This window comes from Sorex araneus, chromosome X, assembly GCF_027595985.1.
Source record: "Sorex araneus isolate mSorAra2 chromosome X, mSorAra2.pri, whole genome shotgun sequence".
Lineage (NCBI taxonomy): Eukaryota > Metazoa > Chordata > Mammalia > Eulipotyphla > Soricidae > Sorex > Sorex araneus.
The window spans coordinates 167,614,750-167,634,596 of NC_073313.1; the positions used below are offsets into that span (position 1 = coordinate 167,614,750).

The 19,847-nt window shown below is 55.4% G+C and overlaps 1 protein-coding gene across 1 annotated transcript in view; it reads left to right on the forward strand.

Annotated features, from left to right (window-relative positions):
- Positions 1-19,847, forward strand: part of HMCN1 (hemicentin 1) — a 293,245-nt gene that overhangs the window by 150,435 nt on the left and 122,963 nt on the right. The window contains 11 exon segments of the mRNA XM_055121231.1: positions 815-1,009; positions 3,190-3,320; positions 3,469-3,616; positions 4,869-4,995; positions 6,234-6,388; positions 11,228-11,506; positions 11,794-12,075; positions 12,254-12,362; positions 13,219-13,388; positions 13,823-13,977; positions 16,559-16,682. Coding sequence (XP_054977206.1) covers positions 815-1,009; positions 3,190-3,320; positions 3,469-3,616; positions 4,869-4,995; positions 6,234-6,388; positions 11,228-11,506; positions 11,794-12,075; positions 12,254-12,362; positions 13,219-13,388; positions 13,823-13,977; positions 16,559-16,682 — 1,875 coding nt within the window.

Below are 19,847 nucleotides of genomic sequence, written 5' to 3' on the forward strand. Positions count from 1 at the left end.
AGGCAGGATCATGACTGGACTCCGGCCCCTGAGCCATGCCGGGGGGCCTGGGAATCCCGAGGGGGCGGAGTCCAGAATTCCCTCTTTCCCCAGTATGCTTCTGCCCCACTGGACCAGGAGAGGATTCTCCCTCCCTTCCTCTCAGCCTGGCTCCTGGTCCCCTCGGTTTCCTCCTCTCCAGAAACAGCCGAGGATTATCCTCCGCTCTCGGGGGAGCCTCGTCTTGGCTCACGCCGGCCTTACTTTAGTTGGCCGAGTCTCCTGCACCTTCCTTTCCCTCTGCTTCTCTTTCTCCCCCTTCCTCCGACTCCCGCTCATCAGCTCTTTCATAGTGACAGATACCTCAGGAATCGCCTGGAACACTCTTGGCTTAATGTTGCCTACATGTCTTGAGAAAAACCCGTCTGATCCAGCCCTACATCAGAGACCAGCGGTCTCCCAAGACCGATGAGGAGGCTTCTGGAGCGATAGTACGGCGGGGAGGGTGTTTGCCTGGCATGCAGCCAACCCGGGTTCGATTCCCAGCATCCCACAGGGTCCCCCGAGCACCGCCAGGAGTGATTTCTGAGTGCAGAGCTGGGAGTCAGCCCTGAGCATCGCCGGGTGGGACCCAAAAGGAAAAAGACTGATGAGGAATTCAAAGGTCCAATATTACACCATCTCCTCAGGATTTCAGGGTGGGAGGCATATCGGGGCAGTCGCCTTTACCTCAGGGTGCACCTGGGAGCACTAACAGAAAGCCTGCTTCCTCCTCTCCACCGTGACTTCCTTGATTTGTGGTCAGGATACCCCAATGCCTCCATTTCTGCTTCAGGGACCCCCAAACCGACCATCAAGTGGTTACGGAATGGTCGTGAGCTGACGGGCCGAGAACCGGGTGTTTCCGTGCTGGACGATGGCTCCTTGTTGGTCATCGCTGCCGTCACCCCCTACGATAACGGGGACTACATCTGCGTGGCGGTGAACGAAGCTGGGACCACGGAAAGGAAATACACGCTCAAGGTCCACGGTAATTGTGACCAGTGGGTGGGCCAGCATCCTTCCCCGGGGGGAGAGGGCCGTCTCCTGTTCTGAGGTGGAGAGGGACGCAGCTCTGGGGTGAGTGAGTCCCCAGTCTCTTGAGAAAGCCAGAGGCTCGCTGAGGGCCTGGTTTCAGATGTATGTGACGTGTTATGGAGTTGGCGTCGTTCAGACTCCAAGAGGGAGGAAGAGACGTAATTACACAATTCCTGGCTTGCCCTCGGAGGCGAGGAAGGGGACTTGTAGCGTGTTTGTGTGTAACCGCTCCATAGAAGCTTTGGGCACAGGCTGTTGTTGTTTTTTGTTTTTGTTTTTTAATTTTTTAGTGAATTACTGTGAGATACAGTTACAGACTTACATACTTTCGTGATTACATTTCATTCATTCAATGACCAAGTACCCATCCCCCGCACCAGTGCCCATTCTCCGCCACCAATGTCCCCAGTATCCCTCTCACCACCCCCATCCCTTCCCACCCCTGCCTCTGTGGCAGGCACCTTCCCTCTTACTCTCTTTCTCACCTTTTGGTGTTGCGGTTTGCAATACAGGTACTAGTGGCCATCACGTTTGGTCCATAGTCTACTTTCAGCATGCGTCTCCCATCCCAAGTGAGCCCTCCAAGCATCATTCACTCAGTGCTCCCTTCTCCATCCCAGCTGCCTTTTCCCCCAGCACGTGAGGCCGGCTTCCAAGCCGTGGAGCCACCCTCCTGGCCCTAATCTCTACTGTGCTTGGGTGTCAGTTTCCCATGATGTGACTTTATGTTCCACAAATGAATGCAGTCCTTCCATGTCTGTCCCTCTCTTTCTGACTCATTTCACTCAGCATGATACTCTCCATGTCGACCCACTATATGCAAATTTCACAACTTCATCTCTCCTAACAGCTGCATAGTATTCCATTGTGTAGATGTACCAAAGTTTAAGTTTCTTTAACCAGTTGCCTGTTCTCGGGCACTTGTGTTTTTTCCAGATTCTGGCAATTGTAAATAGTGCTGCAATAAACATACAAGGGGCACGGTTTTCTTTTTTTTTTTGCACAAGGCAGAGGGTTTCATTTCTTTCAGTGTCATGGAATTTGGCTCTCCTAAACACCCGGTAGTTTTCACTCCCATCCGCAGCAATTGGGTCCCACGTGACTGAAATGTGTTCGTCTTCTGAATGGCATGTGGAGCAAGTGGGTTCTCCCTCCAACACTCCAAATTTCAGAATCCTAAAAGAAGAATTAAAATAAAATTCAGTCATAGCGACGTAGAAATCCATCGGTGTTTACATAGGAGACGTTTCCTATTCCAGCAACTCATGGGCTTCCGTATGACTCGCTGTGTTAGTCGTCCCAGAACTCAGAATTTGTTTGCTGAAGTCTGGCATGAGGAAGGGTCAGCCATTTGTGTCTCTCACAGAACCCAGGTGGCTTTGAGATACCACCACAGGGAACAAAAACAACCAGTGTTGGTGGAGTGTGGGCGAAAGGGGCCCCATTCACTGTGCCGAGAATGTCGACTGTCCAGCCTCTTTGGAAACCAATACGAATGTTCTTTAACTGGGAATTGAGCTCCTGTAGCACCCAGCAATTCTGACATTCGCCCAAAAGGCCCCAAAACTCTATTCAAAAGAGACCTTTGCACTCCTATATTCACCGCAGCACTATTCACAGTAGCCCAGACTTGGAAACTAGGAATCTGTTGCTAGTTATCTAGGAACAGATGACTAGAAAAGGAAGCCCTGGTGCATGTATAAATAGCGAAATACTAGTCAGTAGAAAAGGGAGGCTCTGCAATTTGCTGCCACACAGAGGGGCCTGGAAAGTATCAATCAGAGTGAAGTTAGAGGGACTGACTCAGAATGATCTTTCTCATAGGCAGGACATCACTATATCACTGTATCACTGTCATCCCGTGGCTCGTCGATTGGCTCGGGCGGGTGCCAGTCACGTCTCCATGGTGAGACTTGTGACTGTTTCTGGCATCTCGAATACGCCACAGGGAGCTTGCCAGGCTCTGCCGTGCGGGTGGGATCCTCTCGGTAGCTTGCCGGGCTCTCTGAGAGGGACGGAGGAATCGAACCCGGGTCAGCCGCGAGCCCTGTGCATCGCCAGGTGTGACCACCCCCAAAAGCCAAGACTAAAAGAAGCCCCCCGCCCAACGCTCTGCTTTTGCCCTCTCTGCAGTTCCCCCAGCAATTAAAGACACAGAGCAAGCCACGAACGTGTCAGTGCTGGCCAACCACCTGACCAGTCTCTTCTGTGAGGTGGAAGGCATGCCAGCTCCCATCATCACGTGGTATAAGGACGACGTCCAGGTAGGGGAGGGGGACGAGATGGGCGGCGTCCCCACTGCCTGCCACGGACAGGTCAGCCCCTGCCCGCACAAGGTCGTCCTTACGGGACCTTTGCGTGACGCACTTGGATTCATGGAAGGAAGACCCCCTCAACGTGTGTCCCCTCCAGGTGGCCCTGAGCGGCACCGTTCACATCCTCAACGGCGGGAAGACCCTGAAGCTCTTCCGGGCGTCAGCCGAGGACGCGGGCAGATACTCCTGCAGAGCCATCAACATCGCGGGCACGTCGCAGAAGTACTTCAACATCGACGTGCTAGGTAACCAAGGCCGCCGCTGAGGCGTTTCTCGCGCCAGGTGGAGCTTCGAAAGACGAGGAGGAAACTGAGGCGGGCCCGAGAGAGTCTGGGTGCTGGCCTCGCCCAGTCTGTCCCTCCTTCATCCCTGGCGCCATGGAGGGTCCCCTGAGCCCCTCCCGGGGTGATCCCTGAGCACAGAGCCAGGAGTAAGCTCTGGGCACTGCTGGGCAAGGCGCAGCTCCCCCAAACCCCAGTTAGTAGGAAGGATGCTCGTTTCACTCGGTCATTTTTTTGTCTTTCAACGTGTTTAATCGAACCGTAGGATGGGGTCAGGGAGACCGTATGGGCTTTGAATGCTGCCAATTTCAATTCCATTCCTGGTGACACAGGGTCCCCGAAACAGTCAGGTGAAGCCCTATTGGCTCATCAAGCCCAGCCGGGCACGACCATATCCTCACACCCGCACTCTGAACTGCCAACCTGGCGGGCCAAGGATAGCTGGGAGGGTCCTGAGCACCCCTGAGGGCCCCCCTGGAATAAAACTTTGGGGGGCTGGAGCAATAGCACAACGGGGAGGGTGTTTGCCTTGTACGCGGCTGAACTGAGTTTGATTCCCAGCATCCCGTAGGGTTCCCTGAGCACTGCCAGGAGTAATTCCTCAGTGCAGAGCCCGGAGGAACCTCTGAGCATCGCTGGGTGTGACCCAAAAAGCAACGAAAATAAATAAAAATAAAAAATGACTTTCAAGGTACTCTTTGTTGCACCAAGGTGGCTTTGCGTGTCACACAGCGCAGGGAGGTGGGTGGGCACCTCGACAAAGCAGCAACACGCCCCGGGAAATCGCTCCTCCTGGCGACAGCCCCCGAAGCTGCCGGGTCGGGCCTGAAGGAGGGCAGGAGGCCTGGCCACTGTCGCCGGCCCTCTCTGACCCCAGTAGCCTGTGCCCTGGTTGCTCATGGGGCCCCTCGGAACACGGGCTCAGCCTGCTGGGTGAGCTTCAGGGATGGCGCAATCCAGCCTCACGTGCATGCCCTGCCTTAGGGTCACTGCCCCCGCGTGGGTTCCCACCGACGGCCTCACTCACCCGTCCTCCCTCTGAGCACTGTTCTCAGAGTCTTGGCATGCCTTGGGGAGAGGGGGACGCGCCTCCCAAGTGTGCCCAGGAAACTCATTCCTGCCACCTCACTCTTCCACATCCAGCTGGTTAGGGGGGCCCGCCCCCCACCTTGGTTCGCCATGTCACCGTTTCCATGATGGGTTCTCTCTCTTGCAGTTCCACCCAGCGTCACGGGGGCGAGCTCTCCCGGCGAGGTCTCGGCGGTGCTGGGCCAGGACGCCACCCTGGAGTGCCGGGTCACGGGAAACCCCTTCCCCTCCGTTCACTGGTTCAAGGACAGCAAGTAGGTGCCCTTCCTCTCCACAGAGCCGACTGACGGCAGACATCGAGTACATGTGGGGATTCTGATGCGTTGGGAATGATGGACTCATCTGACAATCCGATTAGTGACTTTGTTAGCGTGCCACCGTGTCCAAGTCGAGGCCACGGGAACGTTCAAAAATCTTAACTTGGGGAGCCGGAGAGATCGTACCGTAGGGAGGACACGTGCCGTGTTGTGGTCCCCTGAGTGTCACCAGGATGACCTCTGAGCACAGAGCCAGGAAGAAGCCCTGAGCTTCACTGGGAACGGCAGAAACAAAACCAACCATCTAATCACGGGGCCCGGGATGTGGCTGGCGGGGAGTATAGTACACGCCTTGTGTGTCAGAGAGCAGAGTGCCCTGCCTGGCACTGCAGACAACAGCGGGTCTCTGGGAAAGAAAATTCCAGAGTGTTGTGGACGCTAGTTGCCATTTGGACAGGGGGCGGGGCTGTTTGCTGTGTTCAGTTACGAGATCCGGGTAAGCAGCCCCTCCCCACCAGCTGCAGGTGCCCGGGCAAGTGACCTCCGGCATTTGTGGCCCCTACATCATTTGTGTTCATTACAAAAGCAGCTGTTTCTGCAGGGAAGTCGGCCCGATTCTTGCCCGCGGTAAGAAGCCGCCATTCCTCTCCAAACCCTTTCCCAGCTGTGATAATAGCAAGGGGATTGGTATCTAAAGACGGTGGCTTGCTGTGACACCTGGGTGCTGTTTTTCTTTTCTGAACGGTCACGAAAGTTGATGTAAACCCAAAACAGGGGGCCGGAGCAAGAGCACAGCAGGGAGAGCGTTTGCCTTGCATGCAGTTGACCCGCATTCGATTCCCAGCATCCCACAGGGTCCCCTGAGCACCACCAGGAGTGATCCCTGAGTCCATGAGCCAGGAGTCAGCTCTGAGCATCTCTGGGTGTGACCCAAAGGGCAAAAAAAAAAAAAAGAAAAATCCAAAACAGACAAAATCAAAGCTCAGCGCAGGCAGGTAGAGGAATGGGGGGAGGAGAGGAGGAAGATCATGAGGCCACAGGCTCTCGGTCTTCGAAAGCATCCGAATTTCGGAAGATGCTCTCCGTGTTACTCCCTGACGCGTACCCGCCTCCTCAGAGTTTCTTAATGACTTTGTACCGTGGTTTTAATTCCATGTGGCTTTGCTCGGTTTCACAGCGATCGGCGAGAGAGGGGAAAGGGGGCCCAGGTGACACAATTCCATGCCTCTCCCCAGGCCTCTATTTTTGGGGGACCCTAACGTGGAACTCCTGGATGGAGGGCAAGTGCTGCGTTTGCATGCGCTCCGGAGAGGGGACAAGGGCCGCTACCAGTGTGTGGTGACCAACTCGGCCGGCAAGCACACCAAAGACGTCAAGCTTACCGTCCACAGTAAGTCCCACCCCCTCGGGCTTCTTGGAGACGTAGGTGACTGGTCACCGTTCCTCCCCGCCCTTTGTCCACTCTCGATCCTGTGGAGTTCTACAAACTCCAGAAGGAAAGACCCCCCTTCTGGCTAGACTGAAACGTCAGATTTATTCATATCCGGTGTCATCATCATCATCATCATCATTATCATCATCCCGTTGATGGTCGCATTTCTCGAGTGGTCTCAGTACTGTCTCCATGCACCTTAGCCCTGAGGTTTTAGCAGCCTCTCTTTACTCGTCCTTCCCAACGGTGCCACATTGGAGGCTCTTTCAGGGTCCGGGGAATGAGACCCAGGTGTGGGGGCCCTAAATGTCGCCAGATAGTCCTGAGCACAGCAGACACCCAGGGCCGACACTTAGAGTCACTGGTTAACAACTTTCATGCTCCGTGTGGAAAAGAGCAGGCCTGGAAACCAACACGCAACTTCCAGATAAGTGAACCGAGGCAGATGCTGTCTTCTGATTTGGTTGCTTGTGAATTGCTATGTCAGAATTCCTTTTTTTTTTAAAGTCTTTTTTTTCTTTATTTATTTTGACTTTTAGGGTCCCACCCAGCGATGCTCAGGGGTTACTCCTGGCTCTATACTCAGGGATCACTCCAGGCAGAATTTCTTTATTTTTATTTTATTTTTTTAAGCTTTTTTGAGTCCCACCCACCCAGCAATGCTCAAGGGTTACTCCTGGCTCTGCACTCAGAAATTCCTCCTGGCGGTGCTCGGGGGACCCTATGGGATGCCGGGAATCGAACCCGGGTTGGCCACGTGCAAGGCAAACGCCCTCCCCGCTGTGCTATGGCTCCAGTCCCCAGGCAGAATTTCTTGTCAGAATCAAGTGACTTGTACGAGCTCTCCTTGATGAACTCCAGCATTTCTCTATTGGTCCATTGGGGCAGAGATCAAAAGTTCCCACCCCGGGAGGAGTTTTCACGCACAATGAGACGGGATGAGGCTGAAGGTTGCCTTCCCCTGTTTCCTTCTCACTCCTCCTTTCCCTTATGTGGCCCTCGTGGGGAGTCGGGTAAATGCTTGACCCCCATTCTGCAGCTCAACCCCCAGTGTCACGGTCCCCAGAAGTGTGTAGCCGGCGTTGGATGAAAATTCCGCGTCTCTGCTTTCAGTCAAGATCGGGGCTGTTTTTGAGATTCTCTGCCTCCATGTCTGATACTCTGAAGCGTCAGATGGGGCGTGTGGTGGTTCTCCAGGGCCTGGGGTTCCCAGGGCCCCGGGTTGCTCTTGAGCACTTGGAACGTGGCTGGTCCGAATTGAGTGGAGCTGACAGTGGGAAGTCCGTTCCCGGCCCCTGAGCTTCACAGGGAGACATCTGCCACACGCATCATGCGTTTGCACTGTCTGCCTCTGAGGTGGTGCTCTCACGGCTCTGCCGGGCTCAGGGGCCAAGCGTAGTCCTACATCGACGAGCCCTTGTTTATTTTTATATGTTGGAAGGGGGCGCAGGAAGTTTGGAGTAGGATGCGTGGTTTGCACCCGTTTCCGTGGCAAAGAAGTGATCTACTTGTTCGTAAGAACTGGGCCTTCTTGGGGCTGGAGCAAGAGCACAGCGGGGAGGGCGTTGGCCTGGCATGCTGCCACCGGGGTTCGATCCCCAGCATCCCATAGGGTCCCCCGAGCACCGCCAGGAGTGATTCCTGAGTGCAGAGCCAGGAGTCAGCCCTGAGCATCGCTGGGTGGGACCCAAAAAGGAAAAAAAAAGAGAGAACTGGGCCTCCTGGGCTTGGAGTCCAGACCTGGCCCTTCTGCTCTGAGGCGCTGGACCAATGTATGCACCCGTTCACTCGTCTGTAAAAGGGAAGGTGTCTATAGGGAGGAATAAAGAGCACACGAAGCCCTCGGGCCTGGTTCTCTGTCTGGGCTACCTGGCTTTCCTAGTAAGTTCCAGAAAAGTCACCGTTATTTTCTCCGTGATTGTCTTGTCTTAGAACTTGGAAATAGAGAATCTAGTGAGATGTCTCTGTGGCTTCGTGGAACTCCAGATACCCCTTTTTTCAGTGTTAGCTGTGGTTTCTTTTTTGGGGGGGGAGGAGGAAGGTTGATTGGGACAACACCCAGATGTGCTCAAGGCTGACTCCTGGCGCTAACTCGGGGATCACTTCTGGCAGGGCTCGGGGTAATGCCAGGGTACTGCAGAGTGTGACCCCTGACCCCCCGACCCCCCACCCACCCAGTTAAAAAGTTAAAAAGGAAAGGAATCCCGGCAGACGTCCTGCCACTCGGGCGTCGCTGCCAAAGTCCCAGGCATCTGGCGAGCAGGCGACCAGCTGCTCCTTTGAGCCTTGGGATCAAAGCCGGGTCCTGGAATCGCTGCTGGATCAATCACGTGATTGATCTTGCAACAGCAGCTCCGGGACGGGCGGCGGGCGGTGCCAGTCGCAAGGGTCAGGTGGGGTGAAGGAATTCTCGGGCAGCTCGAAGAAGCAGAGCTAGATGGGAGAGTGTCGCTGGGCGTGGCTGACTCTGGGGCCCGTGGGGGTCCTGTTGGTGACAGCCGCCCCCACGGGGTCTTCTAGGATGTCGTGGCCCGACTCTGTATCCTGCCCCCAGCGCCGAGCTCTGCACCCTTTAATGATCTCCAGAGCACACGGGTGACTCTGGGGCAGCTCGGTGAGGGGGCAGGTGGGCTTGCTCTTGGCACAGTGCTCAGGGCATCCCTTAGGGGGTCTCGGCTGCACAGGGGCAAGTGTCTTGGCCTGAGTGCTTGCTCTGGTCCTGCTGTACCAGCCGTCAGGGGCCTTTCCTTTTGCTTTCTCTGTTCAGTGCGACTGTCTTAGTGACTGTGAGATAGTCTAGCAGACCTTTGTGATGCTTTTGTGTCTCCGGAAATCTGAAACCCCAAGGGGGGGGCGGGGGTGGGGCTTCAGACAAGACAGCAGAAAGTCTGCTCTGACAACAAGACGACAAGCACATCGACACACTGTGAGTAACAAGAGCAGTCGGTGTACGTGACAAGACGGCAGACAGTCGGTGTACGTGACAAGACGGCAGACGGTATACGTGACAAAACTGCAGACAGTCAGTATACGTGACGAGATGACAAGATGTGACGTATGACAAGATGGCAGACAGTTGGTATAAATACCAAGATGGCAGACAGTTAGTGTACATGACAAGATGGCAGACAGTCATATACGTGATAAGATGGCAGACAGTCGGTATACCTGACAAGACAGCAGTCAGTGTACGTGACAAGACGACAAACAGTCGGTATACCTGACAAGACGGCAGACAATCGTTGTATGTGACAAGACGACAGTCGGTATACCTGACAAGACGGCAGTCAGTGTACGTGACAAGATGGCAAACAGTCGGTATACCTGACAAGAAGGCAGACAGTCGTTGTACGTGACAAGATGGCAGACGGTGTACGTGGCACGACTGCAGACAGTCGGTATACGTGACAGGACAGCAGATGGTTGGTGTACGTGACAAGACGACAGACAGTCAGCATACCTGACAAGACGGCAGACAGTCAGCATACCTGACAAGACGGCAGACAGTAGTATATGTGAGAAGACGGTAGACAGTCGTATACATGACAAGACAGCAGACAGTCGGTATACATGACAAGATGGCAGTCAGTGTACGTGACAAGACGGTAGACGGTCAGTATAAATAACAAGATGGCAGACAGTCCGTGTACTTGACAAGACGGCAGTCAGTGTCAGGTGACAAGATGTCAGACGGTCGGTATAAAAAAAAAAGAGAGTCGCTCTTTAGTGACGTAGCCTGTAGGTGATCCTGGGAGGGGAGGTGTTCCCGGCGCGCCTTCCGCCCAGAGATGAACCAAGAGCCGCGGCACGAGAAGCAGAGCCTCCCGCCTACCGACTGTGATCCTGAGGTCTCCTAACCCATTTTGGCACCAGAGCAGATTCTTGCAGCCATGCATTTTGACTGCGAACTGAGCTAAAATATTAGAAACCCAAAACCGCACGGCCGCGATAGCGGCCGCGCGGACTCAAAGTCTTCACCTTTACCAAGGAAGAGAAATTATTAGATGATGCTTATTCAGCAGGCCTGATTGTTGGGGAAAATTTCTAATCAACAATAGTGAGTTCTGTATGGAAATATGAAATGTACTCAATATGTAGAGAGAATAATGGGAATATCATCAGCTACTTAGATGGGGGGAGGGGTGGGAGGGGGGTTTATTGGGGTTCTTGGTGGTGGAACGGGTGCACTGGTGAAGGGATGGTGGTTTAATCAGTATTTGACTGTGACTTAAACCTGAAAGCTTTGTATTTTTTTTGTTTTCACCGTGGTTCAATAAAATATTTCTTAAAAAAAAAAAAAACTTTGTAAATCAAAGTTTCAATAAAATAAAAGTTTAAATGTGATGTTAAAAAAAAAAAAAAAAAAAAGAGAGAGTCGTATATGTGACAAAATGGGACGGTCGGTGTACGTGACAAAACGGCCGTCAGTGTACGTGACAGGATGGCAGATGGTCGGTGTACGTGACGAGACAGCAGTCAGTGTACTTGACAAGATGGCAGACGGTTGGTGTACGTGACAAGACGGCAGATGGTATAAATAACAAGACGGCAGAGAGTCGTATATGTGACAAAACGGCCGTCAGTGTACGTGACAAGATGGCAAACGGCAGGTGTACGTGACGAGACAACAGTGGACGTGGGTAACAAGATGACAGTATAGATAACAAGACGGTTGGTGTGGTAACAAGATGCTGAGCAGTGACCCTTCCCCCTGCCCTTCCCTCGCCGTAACTTGGAGCCCCTGAGCCGTGCCCCGCCCGGCGCTCCCAGACTCCTCGCGTCTGTTCTGACCCGCAGTCCCCCCCAGCATCAAGGGCGGGAACGTGACCCTGGAGGTGTCGGCGCTGGCCCACAGCCGGATCAAGCTGGAGTGTGAGCCGCGGGGGCTGCCCCTGCCCACGGTCACGTGGTCCAAGGATGGACGGCCGGTGCTCCCGGGCTCCGGGGCCCTCTCCGTCGAGAAGGACCAGTTTCTCCACATCCCTCAGGCACAGGCCTCCGACGCAGCCACCTACACCTGCCACGCCAGCAACGTGGCCGGGACGGCTGAAAAATCCTTCCGTGTCGATGTCTACGGTAAGAAATGGGACCCGGGCGGGAGCGGTAGCCCAGCAGGGAGGGCGTTGGCCTGGCAGGCGGCCGACCCGGGTTCGGTTTCTCCGCCCCTCTTGGAGAGCCCAGCAAGCGACTGAGCGTATCCCGCCTGCACCGAGTCCTCCCCGGCCGCACCCCAGCCCTGCTGACCCCCAGCCCCTTCCCTCAGAGAGTTGGGGAGCTCAGGGCCCCCCGACACCCACGGGACGCTGCCTGCCCGCCTCCGTCCCCATCGGGGGTCTGACTCGGCCTCTGCTCTGCCTCTCCAGTGCCCCCCAGCATCGAGGGGGATGCGTCCGGGTCCCAGACGAAGCAGGTGGTGCTGGCCCAGCCCCTGACCCTGGAGTGCAACGCTGCCGGCCACCCGCCGCCCACGCTCACCTGGCTGAGGGACGGGTTCCCCGTGCAGGCCGGCGAGCACGTGCGCCTGGAGGCGGGCGGGCGGAGGCTCGAGCTCCTGGGCGCCCGGGAGGCCGACCAGGGCCAGTACGTGTGCGTGGCCAGCAGCGTGGCCGGGGAGAAGGAGATCAGATACGAGGTGGAGGTGCTGGGTGAGTCGGGGGCCCCGCCCGGCCCTGCTCCTGGGGACACGTGTCCCGTCCAGTGGGAACTGGGCCCTACGTTCATGGTGGCCTTGCTGGGGCCCCCCGGTGGGGCCACTCGCTCGGGGACCGGGGCCGGCTGTGGACTCCGCATGGTTTCATCTTGTCCTTGTTGCTCTCTCTACAGTGCCCCCGGCCATGGACGGGGCGGACGACGTCTCCTACCTCATCGTGATGGCCAGCAGCCTGCTGGAGCTGGACTGCCCGGCCACAGGCTCCCCGCCGCCCGCCATCGTGTAAGGCCGTGCTGTGGCCCCGCGCCCCTCTCGCCTTCCGAGCCCTCTGGAGCCCCCGGGAAGCATTTCTGGGCCCCTCAGACTGGTCACGGGCAGGGCCAGGCCCATAGCACAGCGGGGAGGGCGCTGGCCTGGCACACGGCCGGCCCAGGTTTGAGCCCTGGCATCCCCAAGGGTCCCCCGAGCACCGCCAGGAGTGATCCCTGAGTGCAGAGCCGGGAGTCAAATTACAAAGAAACAGAAGGAAGAAGGGAGTTTCCCACACTCGTGTTTGCATCCACAGCTTAGACCAAATCAGGTTCCTCCAGGGTTGAGATTTTGGTCCCTCGGTCTAGGAATGTCTGTTGTTTGGGTGCACGTGTATGTATAAACCTAGCAGATCTGGAGAGAGAGAAAGAGGGGAGAGATTCTTCCAGAATCTTCTAGAGATTCCAGGATGAGAGAGATTCTTCTAGAATCTTCTTGAAATTCCGTGACAAGAGGTATTCTTCTAGAATCTTCTAGAAATTCCGTGATGAGAGAGATTGAGATTCTCCTAGAATCTTCTAAAGATTCCATAACAGAGAGATTCTTCTGAATTTTCTAGGGATCCCATGGAGAGAGAGGGAGCAAGATTTCTGAAATCTAGAGATTCCGTGACAAGAGAGAGATATTCTTCTAGATTCTTCTAGAGATTCTGTGACGAGAGAGAGAATGAGATGGAGATTCTTCTAGAATCTTTAGAGAGTCTCTGATTAGATTCTTCTAGAATCTAATAGAGATTCTGTGATGAGAGAGAAAGAGAGATATTGAGATTCTTCTAGAATATTCTAGAGATTCCATGCTATAGCCCTCCCTCGCCGTCCTGTTCCCACAGGTGGCAGAAGGACGGGCAGGTCATTGATGAAAGCGACGGCGTCAAGGTTCTGCTGAACGGGCACAAGCTGGTCATCGCCCAGGCCCAGGTGCTGGACACGGGCATCTACCGCTGTGTGGCCACCAACGCGGCCGGCAAGCACGAGAAGGAGTTCGAAGTGTCCGTCCACGGTAGGCGCCTGCACCCGAGCCTTCACAGGGCGGGGCTGGAGATGCCGGAGACCCCGGGTCCCTCCACCCCCGCCTGGGACCCCTGAGCAGCACCGGGGGTGGCCCCAAGCCCCAAGAAGAACTTACTTTCCTGGGGCCGGAGTGACAGCACAGCGGGGAGGGCGTTGGCCTGGCACGCGGCCGACCCGGGTTCGATCCCCAGCATCCCATAGGGTCCCCCGAGCACCCCCAGGAGTGATTCCTGAGTGCAGAGCCGGAGTCAGCCCTGAGCATCGCCGGGTGGGACCCAAAAAGCAAAAATAAGAACTTGCTTCTCTGTTTGTGAATTCTGGGCTCTGCCCCTCTCCGGCCCCGACACTCCTGCTTCCTGCCCCTGGGGTCCCGAGTGTCGGGGCTGCTGCTGATGGGGTCCCCCTCCCGCCTCTCCCCCGCAGTGCCCCCCTCCATCAAACCCTCCGGCCCCCCCGAGAGAGCAGTGGTCGTGCGGCAGCCCGTCAGCCTGCAGTGTGTCGCCCTCGGGGTCCCCAGCCCGGCCCTCACGTGGTTGAAGGACGGACAGCCCGTGGACACGGCCCTCGGGAGCCTGCGGGTAGGTTGCCCTGCACCAGCCCCGGGGTCTGCGCCCTGTCTGCAGTCCTGGGTCAGGTCCTGGGTGTAACTGGGAGGCGAAAGGGGGGAGGGAGGAGAGGAGGGGGCAGGGAGGGATGGGGGAGGAAGGGAAGGGAAGGGAAGGAAGGAAGGAAGGAAGGAAGGAAGGAAGGAAGGAAGGAAGGAAGGAAGGAAGGAAGGAAGGAAGGAAGGGCTGGAAGGAAGGAAGGAAGGAAGAAAAAGTGGAGGAATGAAGGAAGGGAGGGAGGAAGGAAGGAAGGAAGGAAGGAAGGAAGGAAGGAAGGAAGGAAGGAAGGAAGGAGGGAAGGAAGGAGGGAAGAGCTGGAAGGAAGTAAGGAAGGAAGAAAAAGTGGAGGGAGGGAGGAAGGAAGGAAGGAAGGAAGGAAGGAAGGAAGGAAGGAAGGAAGAGCTGGAAGGAAGTAAGGAAGGAAGAAAAAGTGGAGGAATGAAGGGAGGAAGGAAGGAAGGAAGGAAGGAAGGAAGGAAGGAAGGAAGGAAGGAAGGAAGGAGGGAGGGAAGAGCTGGAAGGAAGTAAGGAAGGAAGGAAAAGTGGAGGAAGGAAGGAAGGAAGGAAGGAAGGAAGGAAGGAAGGAAGGAAGGAAGGAGGGAGGGAGGGAGGGAGGGAAGAGCTGGAAGGAAGGAAGGAAGGAAGAAAAAGTGGAGGAAGGAAGGAAGGAAGGAAGGAAGGAAGGAAGGAAGGAAGGAAGGAAGGAAGGAAGGAAGGAAGGAGGGAGGGAGGGAGGGAAGAGCTGGAAGGAAGGAAGGAAGGAAGGAAGAAAAAGTGGAGGAAGGAAGGAAGGAAGGAAGGAAGGAAGGAAGGAAGGAAGGAAGGAAGGAAGGAAGGAAGGAAGGAAGGAAGGAAGGAAATCTTAAAAATCTTTCAAAGTGGTTTGAAAACACCAGTTCCAAAATGGCGAGCGCCACTTGCTGAGGGTCGAAGGGAGAAATCATAGCGGAATGTTCTCTGCGTCCCCCAGTCCTCATATTTCCTTAAGTTTATCGTCCTCCCGGCTCCTGCGGCCGTTGAATCCCCAAAGATGGTTGGAAATGCCCTTTATGAGGTGTGACGTAAATAGGGCCCCAGCTCCGATTTCCATCGCACTGTCATAGCTCACACCTAGCGTCTTTGCCGGGGACGGATTTTACGGCCCCTCCAGCAGCCGGGTCTGGGGCTGTTTTATCCGGTGTCTCCCCTCGGCTCAGAAACACTTTGCACGCCATGAGTGAGTCTCTCTCCTTGTGCGGGATGAGGAACTCTGGGCCGTGTCTGTCGAGAGATCACTAAGACGTTGGCATCCACGCGTTGTGGCGGAGGAACCAGGCTGTCGCTCCCGGGTCCCCGCTCGCCCAGCAGACTGGCTTGTCATGCCCACAATTTGCCTCTGGGCACCACCTTAGCGCACCAACAGCCCCAGCCCAGAGACACAACTGCGAGTCCCGGAAGGCACCACAGCGCCGGAGATCTCTCCGGGCCCCATACGGGGCCAATTTCACCGGGGCACCCCAGATGGAGCAGGTGCCGTCTCCCGGCCTCCTCCAGATGGAATCCCGGTGACCAAAAGCATTCACAATCAAGACCCCCCAGTATGCAGGTTCCAGGACTGAATCTCCAGGCCGCATGGTGCCAGAGGGCCCGGGTGCCCCCCCCCCCCCCGGCTCCCCGCCCGCCCGGACTGGCTGTCATGCCCTTCCCCAGAGACTCCCAGTTGAATCCCAACATGGATTAGTGCCATCCAGAGATGTCTCTGGAACCAACCATTTACAGTCTAGAAATTTGCCTTTGTAATTGCGGCTGTAAGAGCTCTCGTGATATTCAAAGTGAGCAACGGCAAATAAATTATCTAGTGTCTGCCCCTGGCAGGTAGGCTTGAGTGGTGGTGGGAAATTTCGAGCAAAACATAATGCCCAAAATGAGAGAGATAGAGACAGAGACAGAGACAGAGAGACAGAGATAGAGACAGAGAGAGAGAGAGAGAGTGTGTATTGGGGAAACTGTCTGCCACAGAGGCTGGGTGAGGACGGGAATGTGGGTGGTGGAGGATGTGCACGGGTGGAGGGGTGGGTGTTTGTTCCGCCATCGTGTGGCTGGATCTCAAACGTGAAAGCTTTGTGACTCCATCTCACAGTGATACGATTAAAAAAAAAAAGTAATGTCGAGTTCATGCCCAATTCAATCAGCTTAATCAGTGGCTGAACAAATAACAGTACTCCAACATTATTTAAAAAAAAAAGCGGGGTGCTGAAGCGATAGCACAGGGGGGAGGGTGTTTGTCTTGCAAGCGGCCAACCTGAGTTCAATTCCCAGCATCCCCTAGGGTTCCCTGAGCACTGCCAGGAGTGATTCCTGAGTGCAGAGCCAGGAGTCAGCCCTGAGCATCGCCAGGTGGGACCCGAAAAGCAAAAAAAAAAAAAAAAAAAAAAAAAAAAAACACGTAAAAATTTTTTAAAAATAAAAAGGTGTTGGCATCCAGTTTAATTAGATATTAGGCGCGTAGCACTCACCGTCTGGGCCCGGGCCGCCAGATCTTGACTCTGCCCCCTTTCCTCCCGCCCGGCCTTAGATCCAGTCTTCGGGGCGTGTCCTGCAGATCGGCAGTGCCCAGCTGGAGGACGCCGGCAGGTACACGTGCGTGGCCACCAACGCGGCTGGAGAAGCTCAGCGGCACGTCCAGCTTCACGTCCACGGTAAGGCCGTTTCCCTCCGGACACGGGGCCCCCAGCAGCCTGGCGTGTCATGCCCGAGTTTCAGATCCCCGGAGACCCACACACGATCATGCAAAAGCAGAGGAACTTTAGTGCTGCCTGAGCCAGGGTTGAGTCTCATCCAACGCAGTGGAGCCTTGACAAGGACCCCGACTCCAAACCGTATAGTGATTGGAGCGATGGCACAGCGGGGAGGGCGTTGGCCTGGCCCGCGGACGACCCGGGTTCTATCCCCTGCATCCCATAGGGTCCCCCGAGCACTGCCAGGAGTGATTCCTGAGTGCAGAGCCGGGAGTCAGCCCTGAGCATCGCTGGGTGGGACCCAAAAAGCGAAGGAAGCAAAGGAAGCAAAGGAAGGAAGGAAGGAAGGGAGGGAGGGAGGGAGGGAGGGAGGGAGGGAGGGAGGGAAAGAAAAGAAAGGGAAAGAAAGAAAGAAAGAAAGAAAGAAAGAAAGAAAGAAAGAAAGAAAGAAAGAAAGAAAGAAAGAAAGAAAGAGGAAAGAAAGAGAAAGAAAGAAAGAAAGAGAAAGGAAGAAAGAAGGAAAGAGAGAGAGAGAGAGAGAGGCTGGAGCGATAGTCCAGCGGGGAGGGCATTTGCCTGGCACATAGCCAACCCAGGTTCGATCCCCGGCATCCCATAGGGCCCCCTGAGCACCGCCAGGAGTGATTCCTGAGTGCAGAGCCAGGAGTCAGCCCTGAGCATCGCCGGGTGGGACCCAAAAAAAAAAAAAAAAAAAAAAAAAAACACAAGTGGTTTCTCTAGGGTTCAGAGTTAAGAGGCAATTAGACAACGGTCAGTAACGGTTCCTAAGGAGGGGACAGTGACCCCTCATGACAGCCCAGATCCAACTGCCCGAATCTCGGCTAATTAACTCAACTGGGAGTCGACCAGAAACTGCCAAGGCCTGCTCCGGGGAAGCAGAAACCGAGGCCTGGCCGAGCCTTCCTCTCGCTGCCCCGTCATGGTCACGGCGTGGGTTCTGCCCCTTCACCTGGCGCGGGGAGAAAAGCTGCAGGTCGGGCCTGGAAAACCAGACAGCCCCCCAGCTCCTGTTTCTTCCATTCCCCTGAGGATGGTTGCTCGGGGGGGTGGGGAAGACGCTCCTTCCCCGGGGCCAGAGCTCTGGCTCAGCCCTCGCACCCTCTCTCGGGCCCGGGACGCCGTGAGTGGGTGATTCTGAACACGTCCTGCACGTGGGACGACATCGTGCGGTTTCCCTCGCGCTGCTGTGGCTTCCCGGGCCTGCCTCTTGCAGGGTCTGTGCGCAGAGTGGCGTCCCCGGCTGCAACCCTTCCCTTCCAGGCTTGAATGAAAAGTGTCTGCGGGCGGTGGGCCGTCTCGGGGTGGGGGTCCCGGGCTCCCGTCAGCTTGAAAGGCTCCAAGCATGGATTTAAGTTTCTTTGGTTTTTGGGTCCCACCCGGCGATGCTCAGGGCTGACTCCTGGCTCTGCACTCAGGAATCACTCCTGGCGGGGCTCGGGGGACCCTAGGGGATTGCCGGGGATCGAACCCAGGTCGGCCGGGGTGCAAAGCAAATGCTCTACCCATTGTACTATCACTCTGGCACCCAGTTTCCTTTTTTTTTTTTATTTATTGTTTTGCTTTTTGGGTCCCACCCGGCGGTGCTCAGGGCTGACTCCAGGCTCTGCACTCAGGGATCACTCCTGGCGGTGCTCAGGGGGGACCCTCTGGGATGCCGGGGATCAAACCAGGGTCGGCCGCATGCAGGCAAATGTCCTCCCCGCTGTGCTGTCCCATTGGCCCCTATGGTGTGGATCGTTAGCTCTTTTTTTTATTCCTTAAGGCCACCTGTGGACCTGAGTCCCTGCCCCTCCCCCGCTGCTGCTTCTCATCTGTTTTCTCCCCCTGCCCTTCACTCTCTCTCCTCCCTTTTCCTCTCTCTGTGCTCCCACCAAGGCATTTAAATTCAGAACTGAATTCAAAGTTTTAAATTTAGAATTTAAGAGTTGCATTTCCTCGTCTGGTTATTCTAAACTCCACAAGTAAGTGACACCGTCCTGTGTTTATGCTTCTCCCGGCTTACTTGGCTTCATATACTATCTTCTTTTTTTTTTTCTCTTTTTGGGTCACACCCGGTGATGCACAAAGGTTACTCCTGGCTCCTGCTCTCAGGAATTTACTCCTGGCGGTGCTTGGGGGACCCTATGGGATGCTGGGCATCGAACCCGGGTCAGCCGCGTGCCAGGCAAACGCCCTCCCCCCACTGTGCTATGGCTCCAGCCCCCCAAAAGTTATTTATTTCTTCATTGAATCACAGTGAGATGCACAGTTGCAAAGCTGTTTGTGGTTGGGTTTCAGTCCTACAATGTTCCAACACCCGTCCCTTCGCCAGAGAACATTTCCCACCACTGGGGTCCACACTCGATGGCAGACCCTTTTCTTCTCTCTATGTCTCTGTCTCTCTCTCTCTGTCTTTCTTTCCTTTTGGGCGTTGTGGTCTGCAATGCTGAAAGGTTGTCAGTTATCCCCAAAGTTTTGCATTTAATTTCCCATGAAGAGGGACCTAGCGAAGCTGTTGGAAAGCTGTGACCGTCCGTCTGCTCACTTGCCTTGCCGGTTCCCCCGCTCACTCTCCATCCGCCCGGTCCGTCAGGGTTCGTCCTACTCAGCTCTTCCCCGGTGAGGTTGGCCCTCCCTCTGCCTCTCCCCCCAGCGTGTCCAATCCCAAGCAAACGCAACTTTCCATTGTTTCATCGTTCCTCTCACATAAAAGAGAACTGTGATGCTTCCATGTTTCTCAGCCGTGGAAAAACACGTTTCCAGAAGATGAAGTAAGGGTGTCTGATCTGGTGGAGCTGACCACCAGCTCGTCCCGAGAAGACGGTTATTCTTGTGGTTCTCGGGGGTCCCCCCCCCCCCCGCCCCGGCTCGGGGGAGGGGATTCTGTCTATTTTTGGAGGCAGAAGCTCTCAGTGGGTGGTCCTTTCTGATGATCAAAAGTTTCCTAATCCTGGAAGTTCCTGTTCCCCAGACCAAACTATGAAATTAGAGCTCAACCTCCAGTCGCTTCCAAATGAGACCGATGTTTCCACAAACAGACGATGCTCCGGGCTCGAAGGGGTCAAACGGTCCTTTTAGCCACACCAAATTATTTCCCAAACCACTCGATGGAGATGGAAAACTGCC